Genomic DNA, 24,554 nt, shown 5'->3' with positions numbered 1-24,554 from the left:
CCTGGGGTCTTAGTCAGCTACAGAATTGACATGCATGTGAAATGATCTGATTTAAAAAAAATCTAAATAAATAATATACACTAATAATACAATAAATAATAAAATACATGTATAAAACATTATAATACATAATAATAATAATACATTACATTTTATGCGCCTTTCAAAGCTCTCAAGGACATATTGTATTTATTATATAATAAACAATAACAATTAGAAACACAATAAATAAACAATAAATAATAATAATACATTTCATTTATCTGCGCCTTTCAAAACTCTCAAGGTCACTTTACAGTCACAGGATCGGATTTTCTGTGGGCGAGCAGCGGCAGCCACACACGCCAGTGTTCACTCAACCCTGAAGTAACTCAAATAGATAGCAAGCTAGTGAATAGATAGCTAATAGCAAGCGAAAAGATGATAATAATACATTTCATTTCTAGCAAGCTAGCGAATAGCTAGTGAATAGATAATAATACATTTAAATAGCTTAGCCAGCTAAACAGTTAGCTAACTAGCTAGATAGTCATATAGCTAATAAATAGAGAAACAAATAGTCAAAAGATAGCAAATAGATAGCCAGCTAGACAGTTAGCTAAGTAGCTAGATAGCCATATAGCTGAGAAATAGCCAGCTACATAGCTAGCATAGCTAGCTAATAGATTGTATTTGAAATAATAATTTGTTGTTATTCTTATAAATACAGCTAGTTTCGCTCACGACAGTTGTAATTTATACAAGTGCATGTTGCGATATTTTCATACTCAATGCGTTTGTTTTTTTATGATAATAATAATAATAATAATTTTACACATACATAGTTTGTTTAGTTAGTTTTGCCTGCCGTAATTAGGGAATGAATGCATGTGACGCGGCGGTTGTTGTAATTCCATTACTAACCACCAGGATGCAGTGTCGAGATCAGGAAGCGACTTGACTGGCTCGCCTCATCTCGAGGCTGCATAAAGGAGACGTTCAATGCTCTCCGGCAAAACAAAAATTCTTCATGGCCGCAAGAAGTCGACAGCGATCCGCACGGCTAGGCGAGGCTAATGCTAGGCTAAGGCTGGGCTGGGCTTGACGGAGGGGACGGTTCCGAAAGCGGCCGAACCTCCATACGCGGGCCCTTATTTTACGTGCGAAAACAAGAACCGGTTGGCCGTCTCGTTTTTTTAGCTATTTTTATGGAACATTCGAGTTAATTAGACTGAACGAAAACGCCAAGCAGGATCGAACAGTCAGCGACCCCCTCCAGAATCCTGCTTCTTCTTCTTCTTCTTCCTCCTCCTCCTGTGCGGCGGTGACCGAATCGGTACCATGGCAGCTACTTTGTCGGCCGAAGAAGAACAGGTAGGCCATTTTTCCTTGGCACCCTTTCCTTTTTGGTGTGGTCTTTAAACGCATCATTATTTCATCGCGTTCAGTGACCTGCACGAGTTTTGTTTTTACCACCATTAAAAACATGTTATTGCATTGCCAATGATGTCATCAAACCGATATTAATATCAATTTTAGGCAATTTAGAACGTGTCATTTGCTCGAATGCGGATTTGAAATGTTGCCCGAAAGCAGAGCGGAACTGCTGTTATCGATTTGTGGCGCATTATTGCATCACCGATAGTTCCAGTCTGTTGGGGTCGCTTGTGCGGAGCTTACAACCCCTCCTTATTTCTCCACGGACGTGAAATTGGCACCCAAAGCCCCCCCCCCCCCCCCCACGTCTCGAGTGGGTGAAGGGCACAGCAGCTGTGGAAAACATGCGCATTTTATGAGAAATATCGCCCTTTTTTAAAAAGACATCTGTTTTTATTTCCCCCGTCTTTTGGTGTGGTCTTTAAACGCATCATTATTGCATCGCGTTCAGTGAACTGCACGAGTTTTGTTTTTACTAGCATAAAAAATATTTTATTGCATTGCCAATTATGTCATAAGACCGATATTAAAAATCCGTGCATCCATTTTGAATAATGGTTTATAACAATATAATAATAATACATTTCATTTCTAAGCGCCTTTCAAAACTCTCAACGATTGGTCGTCTGATAGCAATAGAGCACGACTCACGTTTACAGCGAAGGACGATTATGTATAATAATAATAATAATAATAATAATAATAATAATAATAATAATAATAATTAATAATAATACATTTCATTTATAAGCGCCTTTCAAAACTCTCGAGGTCACTTTACAGTCACAAGATTTTCTGTGGGTGAGAAGCGGGAGCCACATGCGCCAGCGTTCACCCAACCCGGAAGTAACTCAAATACATAGAAAGCTAGCTAGCTAGCTAATAGATAAGAAAAGTCAGCTGGAACGGCTTCCAACTACCGAATGGATGTCATACTTCGCTGTTTCAAAACAAACATGTCTTCAAATGAAGCTTCAATATCTCATTGGCACTTAATAATAATAATAATAATACCACTTTCCAGTCACAGGATAAGTTTTTCTGTGAGTGAGCAGGGGCAGCCACAGGCGTCAGCGTTCACTCGACCTGGAAGTAACTCAAATAGACAGAAAGCTAGCCAATAGATACGTAATAGCTAGCTAGATAGCTAGCAAGCTATATACCTAATATATATCCAGCTTGATACCCAGATAGCCAGTTAGATAGCAGATAGATAGATAGATAGATAGATAGATAGATAGATAGATAGATAGATAGATAGATAGATAGATAGATAGATAGATAGATAGATAGATAGCTAACTTCACAGTATGCCGCCCTCTTTCTTTTTTTGGGGGGGAAACACTGTACTGTTTCGCTAGATAGAAAGCTAGCCAATATATAGGTAATAGCTAGCTATTCAAGTAGCTAGCTATATAGCTAATAGATATCCAGCTTGATAGCAAATAGATAGATAACTAGGTAGCTAACTTCACAGTATGCCGCCATCTTTCTTTTTTTTGGGGGGGGGGGACACTGTACTGTGTCGCTAGATAGAAAGCTAGCCAATAGATAGGTAATAGCTAGCTAGCTATATAGCTAATAGATATGCAGCTCGATAGCAAATAGATATCAAAAAGATATCAAATAGATAGCAAATAGATATTAAATAGATAGATAGCTCGGTAGTTAACTTCACAGTATTACGCCATTTTCTTTTTTGGGGGGAAAACACTGTATTGTGTCGCCGTAGCGTTCCAGGGTTTAGCCTGGCACGGTCACCCGTGGCCACATGCTCTCGGTTAGCATTAGCACGTTTTTTTTAAATAGCTAGCTGGACAGCTAGCTAGATATATACCTAATACATATCCAGCTCGGTAGCCAGCTCGATAGCATATAGATAGATGGATAGCTAGCTAACTTTCAAAATTTTCCGCCATTTTTCTTTTTTTTTTTTGGATGGGCACTGTACTGTGTCGCCGTAGCGTTCCAGAATTTAGCCTGGTCCGCTTACCCGGCGGCCACGTGCTTTCGGTTATCATTCGCATGTTTTTTTTTCTTCGATGTTCGCCTCATCGTTCAAGTCAGTAGAGAGAAAGTCTAATCTGGCTACTCCATTTCCTGTGTGAGCTTGGCCTTTTTTTTACTATGCTACACACACACACACACACACACACACACAGATCGTGGAAGTTGGTTTGGGCAGCTGTTAAAAGCATCCTCGAGACTCCGTTTGAGGGGGCGGGGTTAGTTTCCGAGTGCACGTGCGCGTCTGTCATGTGCTAATGCGTATTTTTAAAGTGCGCGTCGTCGTTTGTGCTCCCAGGAAGCAGCCAAAGTGGAGCGCCTCGAGTGTTGTTATCCAGTTCCTGTTTTCGGATATCGACCTCAACGTGGTCCCAAATGGAAGCCAGTTCTCAGCCGATGTTTGATTCAAATCCTTTTTTTTTCCCGTAGTGCGTGTTCATAAAAGTGTGTTTGGGACCGTGGCGACCTTCCCATGTTGAGTGTTTTTTTTTTCAATTAATTGATTAATTAGCAGTGTCTGAAAGTTTGCGGACACCATGGCAGACAACTCTGAAAAGTTGCCTACCCCGGCCATAAAGTTGCCTGCCCCATTGAAACACAATAAGACGACTAATCGCAAAAAAAAAAACATTGTTGCAAAGTATTAAAGGACAACCGACATCACTTTTTTGTTTCCTCACTGACATCAGAAAAACGTTTGATAGCATCTAAAATACCCAAAACACGCAGTATGATATTTTTAGTCAAATGCAAATCACCAATAAAAATGTCTAAAAAGTACTTCAATTTGAAACCAGAAGTGGCCAGTTTCAGAAGGTCCCGCCCCCTTCTTCGTGGTGTAACGCCAAGGCGTCCTGCCTTGATGGAGAATCAAAACAAAGGCTTCAGATTCGGAGAATATGCTTTCTTGTTACACATCCAGTTATGAATATGATTCAAATAGTTGTGAAGAGGAAAGCATACATGTTTGCAATCGATGAAAGAATTTATTCCGTGCCATTTTGAGGCAACATTGGGGGGAAATGGATCACCCAAAAAGAGGCAGAAAATGGCGACAAAGCTCCGTGTAAGGAATTAATGAGCCCGTTTCCACAGGCCGATTAATTCCTTACATGGAGCTTGGTCGCCCTCTTCTGCCTCTTTTTGGTGCTACACCAAGTTTTCAAACCAAGCAAAGTACAGCAAAATGCATTGACGTGATGGAAGGACTGTTACAATGTGTCCTTTTTTCGGTCAGGGGCGTTCCTTCAGTGACGTGACGTCAGAACTCGTCACCAACTCAAAAACAAGATTTCCGGAATATTCAGCGCGAGTCTTGAAACGTAAAATATAGCTTTAATATGTGGTGAAATCTTTGTCAAATACGCTCAGTAGAAGTCATTTGAAGCCATTTTACAAATTATGGACACAACTTGTCCGGAGACGTCGGGTGTCCTTTTTTTTTTAAATTCAGGATGTACCTACCACAAATGCTCCCTTGCTTAATTTCTGGTAAATATCCCTTGCTGACGGTTTTGCTCCAGTTGTCGTTTGTCCATACACTCTTCGTCATGTCCCACAATGCAATGTTTGCGTTGCGTCGTCTGCTCCAAGCCACGTGAATTCTTCTTTCCATCATGCTTTTAATAATAATAATAATAATACATTAATTTGTAAGCGCCTTTCAAAACTCTCAAGTACACTTTAAGGTCACAGGATCAGTTTTTCTGTGGGTGAGCAGCGGCAGCCACGTGCACCAGCGGTATAAATAGCTACAAATAGCTAGAAAGCTAGCTGGCTAGCTAAGAGTGAACTAATAATCACTCAACACGGAAATAACTCAAATATATAGAAATAGATAGAAATAAAAAATAAATAGATAGAAAGCTAGCTTGCTAGCTACATTTAGTTTTAGATTTTTTGCTTTTTTTTTTTTTGTAGCGTCATCAATTTTGTTAACTTCTTTTGAATCTTTCTTTTGGGTCTGAGGTTCTATGCATCTAAAAGTACATTTTCTGTGGGTCCTGCGATTTGAGTGAAAAGGACCAAAACTCAAATGGCTCCGAATAAGAGCCCTGGGTGACTCCTTTCTTTTCTAACTCGACTATATAGAGTCACGTAAGACATCCTGTCATCCGCTCCCGTCCTCGTCGTTTCTTTTTGCGTTGAAGAGGGAGACATTGGCGACGAGAACAGCCAAGGTTGCAAAAGCTGGCCATATTTATTTTTTTGTGTCGAGCACGGTGTGGGGGGAGAGGGGGAGGGTGACCCCGACGTGCTTTGAATGCACCAAGGGGGAAGTTGCGGCACTCAAACGAGATCAGACGTCATTACTCACGTTCGACACGCGTTGGAGTCTGCGAAGATGAGACGGAGGAAGTTGCGGCGCTCGACAAAGCAGACGTCGTTACTCAAATGGACATGCCGAGGCAGGGGTGGGCAATTCGGGGAGGAGGGGGGGCAAATGAGAAGCAAAAGTTTGAAGTCTGCTACGCGGCGGTACGCGTCTTCAACACGCTCGCCGCAATGAGGGACTTGAGTCAATAAATATTTTCACAATTCATATTTTCTTGCATTCGTCGTCCACCATTTTGTTTATTGTTGTTGTTGTTTTCTTTGGGGCATAGACGCTGGACGCAGGAACTTGACCTGTGGCTTTGGGGCGGCCTTGAGACTTTTGAGGGGCGCTTGGAAATGAAATTTATGGTTATTATTATTATTGTTATCTATTAAGCTAGCTATCTATTAGCTATCTACATGGCTGGCTGTCTAGCTATCTATTTGCTGTCAATTAGCTATCTAACTAACTACCTGGTTATCTAGCTAGCCATCTATTGGCTATTTATCAAGCTAGCTAGCTATTAGCTAAATATATGGCTAGCTATCCGGCTAGCTATCTATTAACTAGCTATTAGCAAGCTAGCTTTCTATCTATTTGAGTTACTTACTGGTGGAGTGAGCGTGTGGCTGCCGTTATTATTATTATTATTATTATTAATAATAATATTATTATGTTATCGTTTGGACAAAACGCGCAAAGTCGCCCACGACGCCAAACCTCGATCGCCCGAAACGGCGGAACGTTGAGGGGAAACATCTGCTGCCGTCAGGTAAACATTTATGCATCCTCAAGGAAACCAATAAGCCACCCTGCTAGTGCTGCTAGTAGTGATGGGAATTTACGGCTCTTTTGGCTTGGCTCGATAAAAAGATCTGGCTCTTTTGGCTCCCAAATGGCTCCTCAGTTTATCTTTGTTGTTGTTGTTGCTTAAATTAACTTACTACCAAAAATAATGTAAATAACGAATTACAAATGCTAGTCTAGTGAGGACCACTAACATTGTATACCATACCCTAGTGATGACATTTTTGACAAGTGAGGACCTTTCGGCTGGTCCTCACAACTTTTTCATTACAAGTGAGGACCTATTTGCCGGTCCTCACAAGTTTTTGGATTGGATTGGATTGGATTTGCCTTTTTGTTTTTTGGTCCTCACAACTTTTTCATTACAAGTGAGGACCTTTTGGCCGGTCCTCACAAGTTTTTCATTGCAAGTGAGGACTTTTTGGTCGGTCCTCACAAGTGTTTCATTCTATGGGCTTCTGGGGGGGGGGGGGGTCTATATATGCATCTGTTAAAGTTTCGGAGAGGTCCTCACAAATTCACCCAAACTGATTTTTTTGGTGTGTATTTTTTCATTTCACTTGGATACACACTTTTTACTCACTGTGTGTGTGTGTGTGTGTGTGTGTGTGTGTGTGTGTGTGTGTGTGTGTGTGTGTGTGTGTGTGCGCGTGTTTAATGAGAGGAAAAAGTTCATAACACACAAAGTAAAATGATATTTTAACCAAATTCACCACAGGGGTGAGGACTTTGAATGTAGCCATTCAGAAACCTCACTCCTGCTGTTAGTTCAGTTTCAAGTCCACTTTTTATTCATTTGTTTTTAAAGAAGTGGGACATAGGGTAACATTTAGTGTTCAAATGTAACACTAGTTCGTCTCTAAACGTATTAGCAAGTTCTCACTCCTAATCTGGAGTTATCCGGACCTCACAAAACTGTTGAAACAGGAATGTGTGTGTGTGTGTGTGTCTTCTACCACGGATTTTGACCAACGTGGGGCTTTAACCGAGTTGGGGGGGGGGGGGGGGTGTAACACCGCCTTCTGCTTTTTCTGGTCAGGCGGGAACCCGCAAGCGTGCAGTCAATCGGGGGCGGGGGTTGAGGGAGGGGGTGGACAGGAAGTCCACTTATGGGATTCTCTTGTGGAGTACAAATCGCTCAGTGAGGGGCGGCGAAGCCTGAAGACAGGATGCCGCTGTATCTACACCCCCCCCCCCCTCCACTCCCTTCTTCCGAAGAGACATCAAGCTGCCGCTCTGTTCTCAGGCCTTAGGATGCGCCCCCACGACGCACCGGTGCACCTGACATTTGGATCCGCCGGACACTCCATTAGGTGCGGCTAAATCCGCCCCCCCACCTAAAAAAAAATAAAATAGAAAAATAAACGAACCACACAGCGAAACACTAAAAAAATCAGTCATAGAGATTTCAGTAAACTTTTTGACGTCCATTGCTAGCTAGCTACCTAGCTAGATATCTATTTGCTATCTATTAGCTATCTAGCTTGCTGGCTATCTAGGTAGCTATCTTTTAGCTATTTATTGGCTAGCTAGCTTTCTATCTATTTGAGTTACTTCCGGGTTGAGTGAACGCTGGCGCGTGTGGCTGCCGCTGCTCACCCACAGACAAATTCATCCTGTGACTGTAAAGTGACCTTGAGAGTTTTGAAAGGCGCTTAGAAATGTATTATTATTATTATTATTATATCACGGATAGGGGTCAAATGAAGTATGAGGGGCAAGGGGGTGGGGTTAAGTGGGGGTCAAGGGGCTGGGGGGTGGGTACTGGGATGACATCTAAATCTCCTTTCTTTTGTGGTGTTAGCATGCTAACAGCTAGTGATTGGATTGGATTTACCTTTATTCGTCTTGCCGCAAAGTTACAAAAGGAACATGAAAGAAGTAGAAAAACAAAATACAGTGATACCTTGGCTTACGAATGTAATTGGTTCCCAGACAGAATGTGTAAGGTGAAAAGTGTGTAACCCAAAAATTTATTTCCCATAGGAAACCATTCAAATGAGAATAATCCGTTCCCAGGTCCCCATAAAACGTAATTTTCTACGTTGTAATTTTCTAAGCCTTAAAACTACACAAAATATACCTTATTTTATGTATAATAAATGTGCTATGGTATTGTAATGAAAGAAATAAACTGTACTGTATAATAAAGTTGTTTTATTGACCTTTGTGGTGGTTGTTGATGGCTTGATGGAATGGAGTGGCCGCTTTCATCAGCATGAAACACTTGATGAGGAACGTCGCCTTCTTCTTTCACCATCTTAAGGAATGATCCCTTGTAGGTGCTTTCTCCGCCATACTTTTATCTAGTTCCTCATCAATTGTGGTCTGTTTAGCTGGGTTGATAGCTTTTTGCATCAAGTGGACGGATGGCTTGTGCGGGTTATTTGTGGAGCCTGATTGATGGGATATTTTAACCTTGCAGTCTACACTCTGCCTTTGAACTATCAATAAAGTTGAAACGAGTCCAAATGTCACTGTTTTCTAAACATTTTGTCACTCTCTCTCTGTCGTCTGCCTGTCTCTTTAATGTTTAACCAAAACCCCCCCCCCCCCCCCCCCCCCCCCTCCGCTCACTGCTGCGTTCTTGACCAATCACGTGGCTTTAACTGAAGACTGGGGGCGGGGAATAGAGGACAAAAAAAGTCTGCTGCCATTTCTTTGTTAGGAAAAATAGTTCGTATGCCAAGGTAAAATTGTCATAAATGTAACATTCGTAAACCGAAAAGTTTGTAAGCCAAGGGGTTCGTAAAGCGAGGTATCACTGTACTTGTAAACCATCTATAGCCCCTCCCCCCCTTTTTGGGGGATTGCTGTGGTTGCTGCCAGACTCCACAAGGAGCTCATTAACATCTCCTGACACAGCTGGCGGAAGCTCATTTATAAGCCGAGGCGGTGAACTTTGGTGTCTGAGGAGGAAGACCAAAGGGGGGGGCGATGGGGGGGGGTGAAATGAAACAATAGGTCAAATTCTTCTGCGTCAAATTCTCGCAAACGCCGATGCGTTGGAACACTTTGGGCTATTTTGGAATGTTGGTTTGTGAAAGAAAAATCCAAATATTTCTATGTGTAATATACATGGAGGGCAGAGCTGGAATCGAACCCCTTTGTGACGTCGCCCCACTAATCCACTGGATCCACTGGGCCCCCTTACTGGTTTGTAACTCATTCACTGCCATTCCGGCATTTATTCGGGAATTGAAAAGAATGACATGGAGCGCCATTCCTGAATTTTTTTTTTCATGGTTGGGTGCCGATAAAGCGCTGGTCAGACCTCTGGCAATGTTTTTTTTTCTTCCACAAGGGGGCAGTAAATGCCTTTTGGCCATGTTAGCGCTTTAACAACAGCTGAAGCTGTAAATCAATATGTATTGCATTGTTTGTGACCATTATTTTTATGTTTGGAATTGTATTTAATGATGTATTTATTTATTCATTGTTATCTGTATTATTATTAACTTTTATTATTATTTTTTTTTTTTGTAAATTTATGTATTTATTTATTAATTTTCATTTGGATTCAATTTTTTTTTTGCTTTTTTTTTTGGCAAATGTATTTATTTATTTGAGCAGCAGCAGCCACACGCGCCAGCGTTCACTCAACCCGGAAGTAAGCTAGCTAACCAGCCAGTAGATAGCCAACAGATAGCCAGCCACCCAGATAGCTATTTAGCTAATAGATAGCTAAATAGATAGAAAGCCAGCCCTACACAGAGATGTTGCTGAGACGGTATATGCACTGTATAACTACTGTATTGAATGTAGTCACGCTGTATATTGCTGTGCGAGTGTGTGACATGCTGGCTGGCCAAAATTGGAATACGCGTTGCCGGCTGCTTGCGCGTTGCGGTGCCAGGCGTAGAATTAAAAAATGTTTTAAAAGGGTCTAGCGGTCGTGGTCCTAAGTATGGGTGGTCGTAACTCGCGCCGGTTGTAACTTGGATGTTACCTGTATTCTGTGGGTCTTTTGAGTGAAAATGACAAAAACCCTGGCACTGGTAGTGGACCAATTTTTGCACATCGTCCGGCAGGGAATGAGTCTAATAGCTAGCTATTAGCATTCTAGTTAGCTGGCTATCTATCTTATGTATCAGCGGTCTAGCTCGCTGGCTAGCTCTCTATTAGCTAGCTAGCTTTGTATCTATTTGAGTTACTTCCGGATTGAGTGAACGCTGGCGCTTGTGGCTGCCGCTGCTCACCCACGGAAACATTTATCCTGTAAAGTGACCTTGAGAGTTTTGAAAGGTGCTTATAAATGAAATGTATTATGATGATGATGATGTATTTTTTGTGGTGTGTGTTTCAGGCCATCAGGCAGTTCCTGGAGGAAATCACCAAGTGGACCAATCAGCATGGGGTGTCGCCGCTGTCCAGGGAACTGGCCGTCAAGTTCCTGATGGCGCGCAAGTTTGACGTGCTTCGAGCCATCCAGCTCTTCCACAGTTACAGGGTGAGTCCGCGTGGAGCCACGTGACACAGCCGAGAGAGGGGAGGGGCTTGGCGTGGACTTGACCTTGCTCACATTGCCTGGATTGCTCTCGCTCGCTCGCTCGCTCGCTCTCTCTCTCTCTGCTCTCTCTCTCTCTCTCTCTAACTCTCTCTCTCTCTCTCTCTCTCTCTCTCCCTAACTCTCTTGCTCGCTCTTTCTCTCTGTCTCTCTCTCTCTCTCTCTCTCTCTCTCTCTCTCTCTCTCTCTCTCTCTCTCTCTCTCTCTCTCTCTCTTGCTCGTTCTTTCTCTCTGTCTCTCTGTCTCTCTCTCTCTCTCTCTCTCTCTCTCTCTCTCTCTCTCTCTCCCTAACTCTCTTGCTCGCTCTTTCTCTCTCTCTCTCTCTCTCTCTCCCTACCTTTCTCTTGCTTGCTCTCTCGCTCACACTCTCTCTACCACTTGCTGTCTCTCTCTCTCTCTCTCTCTCTCTCTCTCTCTCTCTCTCTCTCTCTCTCTCTCTCTATCTCTCTCTCTTGTTCTCTCTCTCTCTCTCTCTCTCTCTCTCTCATTCTCTCTCTCTCTCTCTCTTCTCTCTCTCTCTCTCTCTCTCTCTCTCTCTCTCTCTCTCTCTCTCTCTCTCTTTCTCTCTCCCTAACTCTCTTGCTCACTCTCTCTCCCTCCCTACCTCTCTCTTGCTTGCTCTCTCGCTCACACTCTACCATTTGCTCTCTCTCTCTCTCTCTCTCTCTCTCTCTCTCTCTCTCTCTCTCTCTCTCTCTCTCTCTCTCTCTCTCTCTCTCTCTCTCTCTCTCTCTCTCTCTCTCTCTCTCTCTCTCTCTCTCTCTCTCTCTCTCTCCAGGAAACACGTCTCAAAGCAGGAATCGTCAGACTTCAGCCTCAGGAAGAACCTCTGCGGTCCGAGCTGCTCAGCGGAAAGTTCACAGTGCTGGTAAATTCGTGTGCTTATTGTTCACTCGTTGTTGACTTTGATCAGTTATACAAAATCCGTCATGCTAGCTCTCTATTTGCTATCTCGCTGGCTATCTATCAATCTATCGAGCGATTAGCTATCTACTAGCTAGCGAGCTAGCTTTCTATCTGTTTGAGGATAAATACAGAGGGTTGTGTCAGGAAGGGCATCCGACGTAAAAGCTTGGCCAAAACAAACATGCAAATCAAACCTCTGAAGATGGAGGACACTGATTCGCTGTGGCGACACCGTCAAGGGAAAAGGCAAAAGAAACAGAAGATTATTATTATTATTATTATTATTATTATTATTATTATTATTATTATTATTATTATTATTATGGTCGAAAACCCTGCTTTGACTGTTCAATATTCCCAAGATGTGACACAAATCTATCCCGCCCCCTTGTTCATGATGTCACGCCAGGATACTCCTTCACAAACTGCCTTGCTCCAGAATCAAAACAATGGCTTCAGAGAGTTCCGATTGGGAGAAGATGCTTTCTTGTTACTCATCCAGTTATGAATATGATTCAAATACAGGTAACATCTGACTTATGACCGAGTTCCGTTCCGAGCAAATGGTCGTAAGTCGAAATGGTTGTAAGTCGAAATCCCTTCAAAATGTTGAATAGAGACTTGGAGGCTAAATGACTCGCAAACTCCCCCTCTTAAAATGTTAAAACATAGGATCTGGAGGTCGTGGTCATAAGTATGGTTGGTCGTAAGTCGAGCTGGTCATAAGTCAGATGTTACCTGTAGTTCTGAAGAGGAAAGCATACATGTGTGCCATCGATTCAAGAAGTCCTTCCGTATCAATTGGAGCCATCTGGACTCCAATGTAGCGCCCATAAAATGCACAAGATGGCGCCCAAGCTCCGTTGGAAGTGGGCTGATTTGTCTGCTGGGAATTAGTTTCAACTTACACCTTCTCTATGCGTGTTACCGCAATTGGCTGCCACACACTACGATTCACCAGTGCGTTATTGATGTCGTTTTCCTTCTAATTTCACCATCAACACGGTGTTTTCAGACGAAAAAAAGTACCCACAATGCATTGTGTGTCACTTTCTCGGTCACAGGCGTTCCCTACGTGACATCACTTCTATTGAAATATAAATTATGCACGCAACTTGTCCGGAGGTGTCGGTTGTCCTTTATGTCTTATTATGGTTTAAATTATTTATCTTCTTCTTCTGTGCGCTATTTGCGGAGATATGACTTTTGATGTTTGTTAAGCATGTTCTCAAGTTTCCAAGTGAACTTAAAGATGCTACATAAGGATAAAGTCAGCCTTTTTGAAATACAAACGCCCTCCCCTTGTAAAAAAAAAGGGGGGGGGGCTCCCATTTCCCTCTGCTGACGCGGCTGATCGACGTAAATGTTAGTAAAATCGTCTTTCTCCACAACGTCATTTACCGAATGCTGAGTTGCTCCTCCTGCCGCTGATTCCAGCCCCCCCCCCCCAAAAAAATAATCCAGTGGGTAAATACGAGTGCCCTCTGGTGGCCAATTCCTATAATGCTGTATTAGCAAAATAATAATAATAATAATAATACATTTCATTTCTAAGCGCCTTTAAAAAACTCTCAAGGTCACTTTACGGTCACAGGTTCAGTTTTTTTCCTGTGGCTGACCAGCGGCAGCCACACGCGCCAGCGTTCACTCAATCCGGATTAACTCAAATAGATGGAAAGCTGGCTAGCTAATAGCCAGTTAATAGCTAGCTAGACAGATAGCTAGCTAGAAAGCCAGCTAATAGACAGCTAGCCAGATAGCTAGCTAATAGCTAGCTATCTAGTTAGCTAGACATCCAGATAATAGACAGCTAGCCATATAGCTAGCTAATAGATAGCTAGCCAGATAGCTACCTAATAGATAGCTAGGTAGATAGCTAGCCAGATAGCTAGGTAGATAGCTAGCCAGATAGCCACCTAATAGATAGCTAGCTAGATAGCTAGCTAAGAGATATCTAGTTAGATAGCTAGCCAGATAGCCAGCTAGTTAGTTAAATAGATAACTAATAGCTAGCTAGCTAGGTAGCCAGCTATATCGCCAGCTCGATAGCTCAAGTGAGCAACATAATGTAAAAAGACCAGGAAGGAGCCATTGTACACTTTCAGATGGACATTCTTCATAAATTAGAACGTTGACGCCATGATACTTTCTTCCAACAAAACAATAACTTCTTTTCAAATCGTAGGAGGAAGAGTCTTCAAAGAAGTCTTGAAAAGTTGCCAAATCTTGTGAAATGACTTTTCAGAAAAATGTTTCACGCCGGGGTCACCGGCCCTTTAAGAAGAAATAATGGCTCATTCATGACGACAAGGAAACGGAACCTATTTTTGCAATGGAGTCTCAATAACGTGAAATTGTGATGATTGTATTAATTTTTTTTTTTTTTTTTTTTGGGGGGGGGGCGCTTGGTTTTTCAGAGCGTACGGGATCCGTCGGGAGCTTCCATCGCCTTGTACACTGCCAAACTTCATCACCCAAACAAGACGGGCAACCACGTGGTTCTGCAGGCACTCTTCTACCTCCTGGATCGCGCCGTGGAGAGGTGAGACCACATTTCCTCTTCTGACATGGAAAACATTTTTTTTTAGCTAGAATAAATACAGACATAAATAAACACGCTACACAAAACGATTGCTAATACAAATGCGCACACACAGAAACATACATACAATAGATTGTCATTGCTACAAGATGTTTTTTTACAACTGGATCAATAAAGGCTCTTTTTTTAAGCCAAGCAGTAGATAGAGAGAGCTAGCTAGGTAGAGAGCTAGCTAGCTAGACAGAGAGCTAGATAGCTAGACAGACAGAGAGCTAGCTAGCTTGCTAGACAGATGGAGAGCTACCTAGCTAGACAGAGAGAGCGAGATAGATAGGTAGGGAGCTAGCTAGGTAGAGAGCTAGCTAGACAGAGAGCTAGCTAGATAGCTAGACAGACAGAGAGCTCGCTAGCTCGACAGACAGAGAGCTTGCTAGCTAGACAGACAGAAAGCTAGCTAGACAGGGCAAGAGCTAGCTAGATAGAGAGCTAGCTAGACAGACAGAGAGCTTGCTAGCTAGACAGACAGATATGCTAGCTAGCTAGCTAGAGAGCTAGGTAGACAGACAGAGAGCTAACTAGCTAGACCGACAGAGAGCTAGCTAGAGAGCTAGCTAAATAGATGTATCTTGTTACTGCAAAAAAAGATCCCATTTTGTTTGGTGCCTTCGTCATCGTACGTGTTTGTCGCCAACAGCTTTGAGACCCAGAGAAACGGTTTGGTGTTCATATACGACATGGCCGGTTCCAATTACACAAACTTTGAGCTGGACTTGAGCAAGAAGATTCTCAACTTACTCAAGGTTGACTTTTTTCAACATTATCGGGCCGAGCATTTCGGGTCCGAGTATCCAAACGCTCTGTAATTTTTCTTGTATTTTTCCAATATTAGGGTGCGTTCCCCGCCAGGCTGAAGAAGGTGTTGATTGTCGAGGCCCCCGTGTGGTTTCGGGTGCCCTACAACCTGCTCAGTTTGCTCAAGGAGAAACTTCGGGAGCGGGTAAGGCAACAGGGGAAAACTCATTTTGCCAGTCATTCAGACACTTTTTAAGCCACTTTTTAGCCGACTTTTTAAGCCACTTTTTAAGCGACTTTACAAGCCACTTTACAAGCGACTTTTCAAGTGACTTTTAAAGCCACTTTTTAGCTGACTTTTAAGCGACTTTTTAACCGACTTCTGAAGTGACTTTTCAAGCGAATTTTCAAGCAACTTTTATGCGACTTTATATGCGAATTCATAAGTGACTTTATGAGCGACTTTATGAGCGACTTTTCGAGCAACTTTTAAAGCGACTTTTAAGCAACTTTTTAAGCAACTTTTCAAGCGACTCTACAAGCGACTTTTGGAGCGACTTTTGAAGCAACTTTTTCAGCGACTTGAGCAACTCTTTGGGCAACGTATGGGGCTTACGTTTTGGGCGACTTTTTTGGTGACGTTTTGGGCGACGTTTTCAGCAATTTTTTTTGGGGGGGGCGACTTTCTCAGCGACTTTTCAAGTGACTTTTACGTTTTGGGGGACTTTTTGAGCAACTTTTTGAGCGACCTTTTGGAGCGACTTTTGGAGCGACTCTACAAGCGACTTTTTAAGCACCGTTTTAAGCGACTTTTTAAGTGACTTGAGCGACTCTTTATGTGATGTTTTGGGCGACTTTTTGCGTAACCTTTTGGGCGACCTTTTGGACGACGTTTTGGAGCGACTCTTGGAGCCCCCCACCCCCCCATAAGTCAACGCAAGCGTCACTGTTTCCAAACGTACCTCCAGGTCCAGATGGTGAAGATGGCCGAGCTGCGGCAGCACCTCCCCAGGGACTGCCTTCCCCAACACCTGGGCGGCTCGCTTCCCTTGGACGCCTTCAGCTGGAACCAGCAGCTTCTGGCGGGCCAGAACGGCCGCGTGGACCCCGTGGACGAGCTGGTGGGCATCCCCCTGGAGGACTCTTCCATTCACATCCCGGGAGCCGAGTCCATGCGTCCGCAAGAGCTGCTGGCGCACCTGGGCAGGCTTCAACGCTCTGGCATCCACCTGGAGTACGAGGAGCTTCGGAGAGAACCCCCGCCAGGAACTTTCCACTGTGCACAGTGAGCGCAATAACTCATTCACTGCCAGACGATGTGCAATAATGTGTCCGATCCAGTGCCAGGGTTTTTGTCATTTTCACTCAAATTCTGCTATGCCATTTGTGAACCTACAATCTGCTTTGTTAGCATTGCGCTAACACAATACATATGGATTTATATAGCTGAAGCTGTAACAAAGCGCTTAACATAATCATAAATACATTCTCAAAAGTATTTTTATTGATGTGATGATAACATTATTTTACATACGCATTTTACATCCTGCCTGAGAAGACCCCCAAGCGTCCGTAATGTTAGCTGACATTACCTTTAGGACATGACAAAAATAAATAGCTATCAAGCTGCCTAGCTAGCTATCTATTGTCTGTCTAGCTGGCTATCTGGCTGGCTGGCTATCTATTAGCTATCTAGCTAGCTAGATGGCCATCTATTAGCTATCTTTTAGCTATTAGCTATCTGGCTGGCTATCTGTTAGCTAAATAGCTAGCTTTCTGTTTATTTGAGTTACATCGATTAGTTGTCTATTAGCTATCTAGATGGCTATCTATTGGCTATATAATAGCTATTGGCTATTAGCTATCTAGCTAGCTATTTTTAGCTATTAGCTATCTGGCTGGCTAGCTGGCTATCAATTAGCTAAATAGCTAGCTTTCTGTCTATTTGAGTTACTTCCGGGTTAAGTGAACGCTGGCGCGTGTGCCTGCCACTGCTCACCCACAAAGGAAAACTTAACCTGTGACTGTAAAGTGACCTTGAGAGTTTTGAAAGGCGCTTCAAAATGAAATGTATTATTATTATTATTATTATTATTATTGAGATCCATGATGATGTGTATTTATTTTTTGCACTAAACAGAGCAGTCTACAATCTGGAGAGGAACCGATATGGAGACGTTCTGTGTCTTGACCAAACGCGAGTCTACCTGAAGCCCAGAAGGAACGAGGTTTGGAATCGCTCGACGTCAGCGTGACACCGTCATCCAAATGCCTAAAATGACAAACGTGTCCCAACAGAGGTCCGACTACATTAACGCCAGTTTCATGGATGGCTACAAACAGAAGAACGCATATATCGGCACTCAAGGTAGGGCGGCGCTAAAATACATTTTCACTTTTTAAGCAACTTTTCAAGCGACTTTTCAAGCGACTTTTCAAGCAACTTTTCAAGTGACTTTTGAGTGACATTTTTGGCGAAGTTTTGGGCATCTTTTTTGGCTACTTTTTAAGCGACTTTAGCGACTTTATAAGCGACTTTTCAAGCGACTTTTCAAGCGACTTTTCAAGCGACTTGGGCGACGTTTTGGGGCGGAATTTTCAGCAACGTTTTGGGCGACGTTTTTGGGCGACGTTTTGGGCGACGTTAGGCCGACGTTTGGGCGACTTTTTGGGCGACTTTTTTGGGCGACGTTTTGGGCGACGTTTTGGGCGACGTTTGGCCGACGTTTGGCCTACTTTTTGGGCGACTTTTTGGGCGACTTTTTATGCGACTTTACAAGCGACTTTTAAAATGACTTTTTGGCGACTTCGTAAGCGGCTTTTTAAGCCACTTTTTAAGCGACTTTTTAGGCGACTTTTTAAGCGACTTTACAAGCGACTTTTAAAATGACTTTTTGGTGTTTTTTGGGTGACCTTATATGCGACTTTATAAGCGACTTTTTGTAAGCGACTTTTAAAACGAGTTTTTTAGCCGACTTTTTAAGCGACTTTTGAGAGCGACTCTACGAGCGACTTTTCAAGTGACTTTTAAAGTGACTTGGACGATTTTGGGCGACGTTTTAAGAGACTTTATATGCGACTTTTTGCGACTTTATAACCGGCGACTTTTTAAGAGACTTTTAAGCGACTTTTTAAGCCACTTTTTAGCCGACTTTTTAAGTCACTTTTAAAGCGACTCATTAACTCATTCACTCCCATCCAGCTGACTATGTATTAGTTATATGGCTACCTATCTGTCTATCTATTAGCTATCTATTTGCTATCTATTAGCTAGCTAGCTTTCTATCTATTTGGGTTACTTCCGGGTTGAGTGAACGCTGGCTACCTAGCTAGCTGTCTATCTATTAGCTATCTATTGGCTATCTATTAGCTAGCTAGCTTTCTATCTATTTGAGTTACCTGGTTGAATGAACGCTGGCGCGTGTGGCTGCCGCTGCTCACCCACAGAAAAATAAATTATCCTGTGACTGTGAAGTGACCTTGAGAGTTTTGAAAGGCGCTTGGAAATGAAATGTATGATGATGATTGTTATTATTATTATTATTATTATTATTATTATTATTATTATTATTATATTATTACAACAAATTAATGAATAACTAGTTTTTAAATTTACATTCAAGAATAATGACTGTTATTGTGGTGTACAAACGACACTACCTGGCTAGCACTTTATTTGCTATCTATTAGCTATCTATCTGGCTCGTTAGCTATCGAGCTAGCTATCTATTAACTATCTAGCTGGTTCGTTAGCTATGTATTATTATTATTATTATTATTATTATTTCTTTCATAACTTTGCTGCGTCCACTGCGAGACTAATAAAGGTATTATTATTATTATTATTATTATTATTATTATTATTATTATTATTGTGTAACTGCAAGAGCCCTAACTGCCGTTCAATATTCAATTCAAATATCTAAAAAAAATAGATCTACTTATATTCAAATATTCCCTTTTTTTTGAAAATGCATGTGTATCAAGAATCGACCCGTGCGGGACGCCAATTTGCAAGACTCAACGTTTGGCAGTTCCACTAAAAATTGCTTGTGTCACACTCAGGTCCACTGGAAAAGACCTACGGTGACTTTTGGCGAATGGTTTGGGAACAAAATGTGCTTGTCATCGTCATGACAACCAGGTAAATGGTCTAAAAACGTCTGTGTAAGCTCTCAGTCGGACAGGAGTGGTCCATCGATGAGAAGGTTTCTTCAGCCGTCATCTGGACTTCTTTGAAGGTGTCGGACGTTTCGCTTCTTATCCAAGAGGCTTCGTCAGCGAACTAAAATTTGCTGGTAGTTTTGGCCCTATATATATTTATATCCCAACTATCCAGAGGTAGCGGTGCCAGCCCTCTGCTATGATAGGTCCCTGCTCTCAGGTTGGAGGGAGCAGAGGACTATTTCCTGAGGCTACACTGATGACTTCTATTGTCCTGGCTGAGTATGGGGTCTGCGACTGGCCTGCTTGCCCCATTTGCTCTGGTATTACCTCATCAGCATAACTAAGCCTATGTTGCCTAGTCGGTTGTACGAACGATCCAAATTGAACCTCACCCCACCATGGCGATTTAGTGAAGGCTTTTGCTGTTTTCTGAAGCTATTTTCATCCTTTTAGTTCGCTGACGAAGCCTCTTAGAAAAGAAGCGAAACGTCCGACACCTTCAAAGAAGTAAAGATGACTGCTGAAGAAAGCCTTCTCACCGATGGCGTTTTTTAGATTTCGGGGAAATAAAATGTCATGTTTTTTTCTCTCTGTTTCAGGACAGAGGAAGGCAGTCGAAGGAAGTGTGGACAGTACTGGCCTCCGGACGAAGGTGGACAGGAGGTTTACGGACACTTAGCAGTGGTGAATCAAAGGGTGGACCACCACACCCACTACAACCAAACCACCCTGGAACTGCACGACACCGAGGCAAGTCCACCTGCCGCGCGCCTTTGAGTCGCCACATCCAACATGGCGCTAAAATATCCCCTCCATCCAAAAACAGACGTGCCAACAGAGACAAGTGAGTCATTTCCAGTACCTCAGCTGGCCCGACTACGGCGTCCCAACGTCGGCGGTGACCCTCATCGACTTCCTGACGGCCGTGAAGCGAGAACACGGCAATATGATCAAAGCTTTGGGATCTCAGTGGACGGGAAACCCGCAAGGACCCCCCGTGGTGGTTCACTGTAGCGCCGGGATCGGGAGGACAGGTACTCACGTACATTTCTTGCTAGCTATCTAGCTGGTTCATTAGCTATCTGGCTAGCTAGCTAGTAGCTAGCTAACTTTCTAATTGAGCTATTCCGGGTTGAGTGAATATTATTATTTGGCTAACTAGCCAATTTTAATGAGCAGGCTAGCTAGTAAGCTATCAGACAAATTCCTAGGCTACCATAGGTCATACGTAATGTGGTTAAAATCCAAATGTATTAGCTGTATATATATTAGCTAGCTAGCTAGCATTCTACCTATTTGACTTGTAATAGCTGTATATATATTAGCTAACTAGCTGGCATTCTACCTATTTGACTTGTAATAGCTGTATATATATTAGCTAGCTAGCTAGCTTTCAAATCTATTTGAATTATTCCTGGTTGAGTGAAAGCTGGTGCGTGTGGCTGCCGCTGCTCACCCGCAGAAGAACTTATCCTGTGACTGTAAAGTGACCTTGAGTTTTGAAAGGCACTTATAAATGTAATGTATTATTATTATTCTCCATTTTCAGACACAATTAATTAGTTAATTTCCCATTTGTGGCTCGGGCGCGGTCAAGCTTTCGCGGTTGCATAACAAGACTCACCATACAGTAAATGATTACAAATTATTATTATTATTATTCATTTTTTTTTCCAGGTACCTTCTGTGCTCTGGACATCTGCCTGTCGCAACTCCAAGACGTGGGCTCGCTGAACGTGTGCCAGACGGTGCGTCGCATGAGAACGCAAAGGGCCTTCAGTATCCAAACTCCGGACCAGTACTACTTTTGCTACAACGCCATTTTGGAACACGCACAAAGGCAAGGCCTGCTCCCGGCCAATCAGTGAGCTCCGTCCCGCTTTATTCCGTTTTTCACAAAATACACTCGCTCACAAAATTCTGCTGTTGGGACCACCAAGACTCACTTTTTTTATTATTATTATTTGCTAGCTATTTGCTATCTATTAGCTATCTGCCTAGCTATTTGCTATCTAGCTAGCTATCTATTCACTATCTAACTGATTGGCTATCTAGCTAGGTATCTGTTGGCTATCTATTAGCTAGCTAGCTAGCTTTGTATCTATTTGAGTTACTTCCGGGTTGAGTGAACGCTGCCGCGTGTGGCTGCCGCTGCTCACCCACAGAAAACCTTTTCCTGTGACTGTAAAGTGACCTTGAGAGTTTTGAAAGGCGCCTAGAAGTGAAATGGATTATTATTATTATTATTATTATTATTATTTGCTAGCTATTTGCTATCTATTCGCTATCTGCTAGCTATTTCCTATCGAGCTAGCTATCTATTCACTATCTAACTGACTGGCTATCTAGCTAGGTATCTGTTGGCTATCTATTAGCTAGCTAGCTAATAGATAGCTTTCTATCTATTTGAGTTACTTCCGGGTTGAGTGAACGCTGGCGCGTGTGGCTGCCACTGCTCACCCACAGAAAAACTTATCCTGTGACTGTAAAGTAACCTTGAGAATTTTGAAAGGCGCTTAAAAATGAAATGTATTATTATAATAATTATTATTATATTATTTTGGTGATGTTTTGTTTACACGTGTTCATTGTTTGGTCTGCCATTTTGTTTCACGTCTCAAGTACTAATAGCTATCTATTCACTAGCTGATTGCTATCTATTCGCTAGCTAATAGCTATCTATTCGCTGGCTAATAGCTATCTGTTCGCTGGCTAATAGATATCTATTCGCTGGACATTGATTACAATGAGAAATGTTTAGTTTTTCAACCAAATCTGTTTTCGAACATGTTTCTGGAACGGATTATGGTGGTAAACCCAAATTTGACTGTATATGAAGCTGTAAATAGGCTTTAAAAAATACCTAATTCGGCTTTTTTTTTCTTCCCATGGAGGCTAAAATATCCCTTAACTAGATGCACAATTTTCCTCAGAGGAAACGTCACCACCAGGTTTTTTGTTTTTATTTTTATTTTATTTTATTTTTGCGGGGTCTTTTCTAATAATAACGTTTCTGCAACTTCAAGTGTCGCCCCTAATTGTGTGTCTCACGCACACCACGTCTTAGCACTTTTCACCAAGAGCCCTAATATACTTTGAAATGTCAGCAGTGATGTATGTAGAGATAATATAAATATGAACCATTTATTGACCTTGAGGGTCTCCTGAACGCGTACATGTGCCTGCCATAAATCCCCAAGTGGTGTTTGTGTGTGTATGTGTGTTGCCTTTGAAGGACAACCGACACCTCCGGACAAGTTATATAGCTATATTTTGCGTTTTAAGACTCGCACTGAATATTCAGGAAGTCTTGTTTTCGAGTTGGTGACGATTCCTGACGTGACGTCACTGAAGGAACGCCCCTGACCGAGAAAGCGACACACAATGCATTTTGGGTACTTTTTTTCATCTGAAAACACCGTGTTGATGGCAAAATTAGAAGGAAAACTACATAAAGCCAATTGCGGTAACACGCATAAAGAAGGTGTGAATTTACACAAATTCCCAGCGGACAAATCAGCCCATTTTCAACGGCGCTTGTGCGCGTTCTTGTGCATTTTCTGGGGCGCTACATTGGAGTCCAGATGGCTTGAATTGATACGGAAGGACTTCTTAAATCGATTGCAAACATTTATGCTTTCCTCTTCAGAACTACAGGTAACGTCCGACTTACGACCAGCTCGACTTACGACCACCCATACTTACGACCACGACCTACAGACCCTATTTTTTAACATTTTAAGAGGGGGAGTTTGCGAGTCATTTAGCCTCCACGTCTCTATTCAACATTTGGAATGGATTTCGACTTACGACCATTTCGACTTACGACCGTTTGGTCGGAACGGAACTCGTAAGTCGGATGTTACCTGTATTTGAATCTTATTCATGCACTGGCAGAAATTCCGAGCAGACAAATCAGCCCATTTCCAACGGAGCTTGGGTGGCATCTTCCGCATTTGTGGGGACGCTACACATCAGTCCTGATGCCTCAAAATGACCCGGAAGAACTTCTTGAATCGATTGCAAACATTTATGCTTTCCTCTTCAGAACTATTTGAATCATATTCATAACTGAATGAGTAACAAGACAACATCTTTTTCCGAATCTGAAGCCATTGTTTTGATTCTGGAGCAAGGCAGTTTGTGAAGGAGTATCTTGGCGTGACGTCACGAACAAGGGGGCAGGACTTTCTGAATCTCGCCAGTTCCAAGCTCATTTTTGGGCAGTTTTGGGACACTTGAAGTCATTTTTTATTGGTGTTTTTGACATTTGACTAAAAATATCAGCCTGCGTGTTTTGGCTATTTTAAAATGTTTTTCTGATGTCAGTTAGGAAACAGAAAATGGTGTCGGTTGTCCTTTAAGTTCCAGGATGTGGTTGTAAAGTGTACGCTTTCATCTAGCCAAATTGTTTGAAAGCATATAAGTATGTATCATATCAGAGTATTGTGTATTACTGTGTGTGAGTCATGCAACCGTGTCGTCGTCGGTCAAGATTTTTTTTGGGTTTATGTTTTATTTTATTTTTTATGTTAACTACAGAATTCATATTGAATTTACTTGTAGTGATGCAATTTTTACGTCGACCTTTGTCCTACATCTTAGTTTTTTTTCCTACTTTGAAAGCCGAAATGTGGCCTATTTTTATTTTTCTATGGTATTCAACAGCTGTTTTCATATGGGAAATATACAGTTATCAACATTAATTTTATATTTGTTTAGTTATAACCAATGACTGTACCGTATTCTTGTGAATATTGAATCAAGCTATACTGTAATAAATACAAATTATGTCAGTGTATTTTGTTTGTATCCTTCTTTAAGGACTGCAAGTTCCATTTCATAAGGTTTTGCCTTAATATTAAATGTTATTCTCATAAATTCAACCTGAAATATTTTCCTCACAAAAGTATGACTTTTTTGTTGAGTTGTTCCTTTTTCTTCATTTTTTTTAAATTAAGACTCTTTCAAAATTCAGATTTAGTTCCTGGAAATGTATTATTTTGCTTTAAAGAACACTCTCGCTGTTTTAATTATGACTGTAAAGTGTCAGAGAATGTTTTGAAAGGCGCTTATGAATGCAATTTATTATT

The 24,554-nt window shown here is 42.1% G+C and overlaps 1 protein-coding gene across 1 annotated transcript; it reads left to right on the top strand.

The window, feature by feature from the left end:
- Nucleotides 1–968: 968 nt before the first annotated feature.
- On the top strand, nt 969–24,260 carry ptpn9a (protein tyrosine phosphatase non-receptor type 9a). The gene is made up of 13 exons (XM_088996684.1): nt 969–1,353; nt 10,854–10,997; nt 11,833–11,922; nt 14,378–14,502; nt 15,197–15,302; nt 15,392–15,499; nt 16,263–16,579; nt 17,435–17,522; nt 17,593–17,662; nt 19,360–19,438; nt 20,061–20,211; nt 20,288–20,495; nt 21,139–24,260. Exons 1-13 carry the CDS (start codon nt 1,321–1,323, stop codon nt 21,327–21,329), a joined length of 1,710 nt encoding a protein of 569 aa, XP_088852810.1. The 5' UTR covers nt 969–1,320; the 3' UTR covers nt 21,330–24,260.
- Nucleotides 24,261–24,554: the final 294 nt, after the last annotated feature.

The sequence above is a fragment of the Hippocampus bargibanti genome, linkage group LG05, assembly GCF_051943395.1.
Source record: "Hippocampus bargibanti isolate YZ-2025 linkage group LG05, ASM5194339v1, whole genome shotgun sequence".
NCBI lineage: Eukaryota > Metazoa > Chordata > Actinopteri > Syngnathiformes > Syngnathidae > Hippocampus > Hippocampus bargibanti.
The sequence above is the reverse complement of the archived record's forward strand: the minus strand, read 5'-3'. Positions and strand labels throughout refer to the sequence as shown.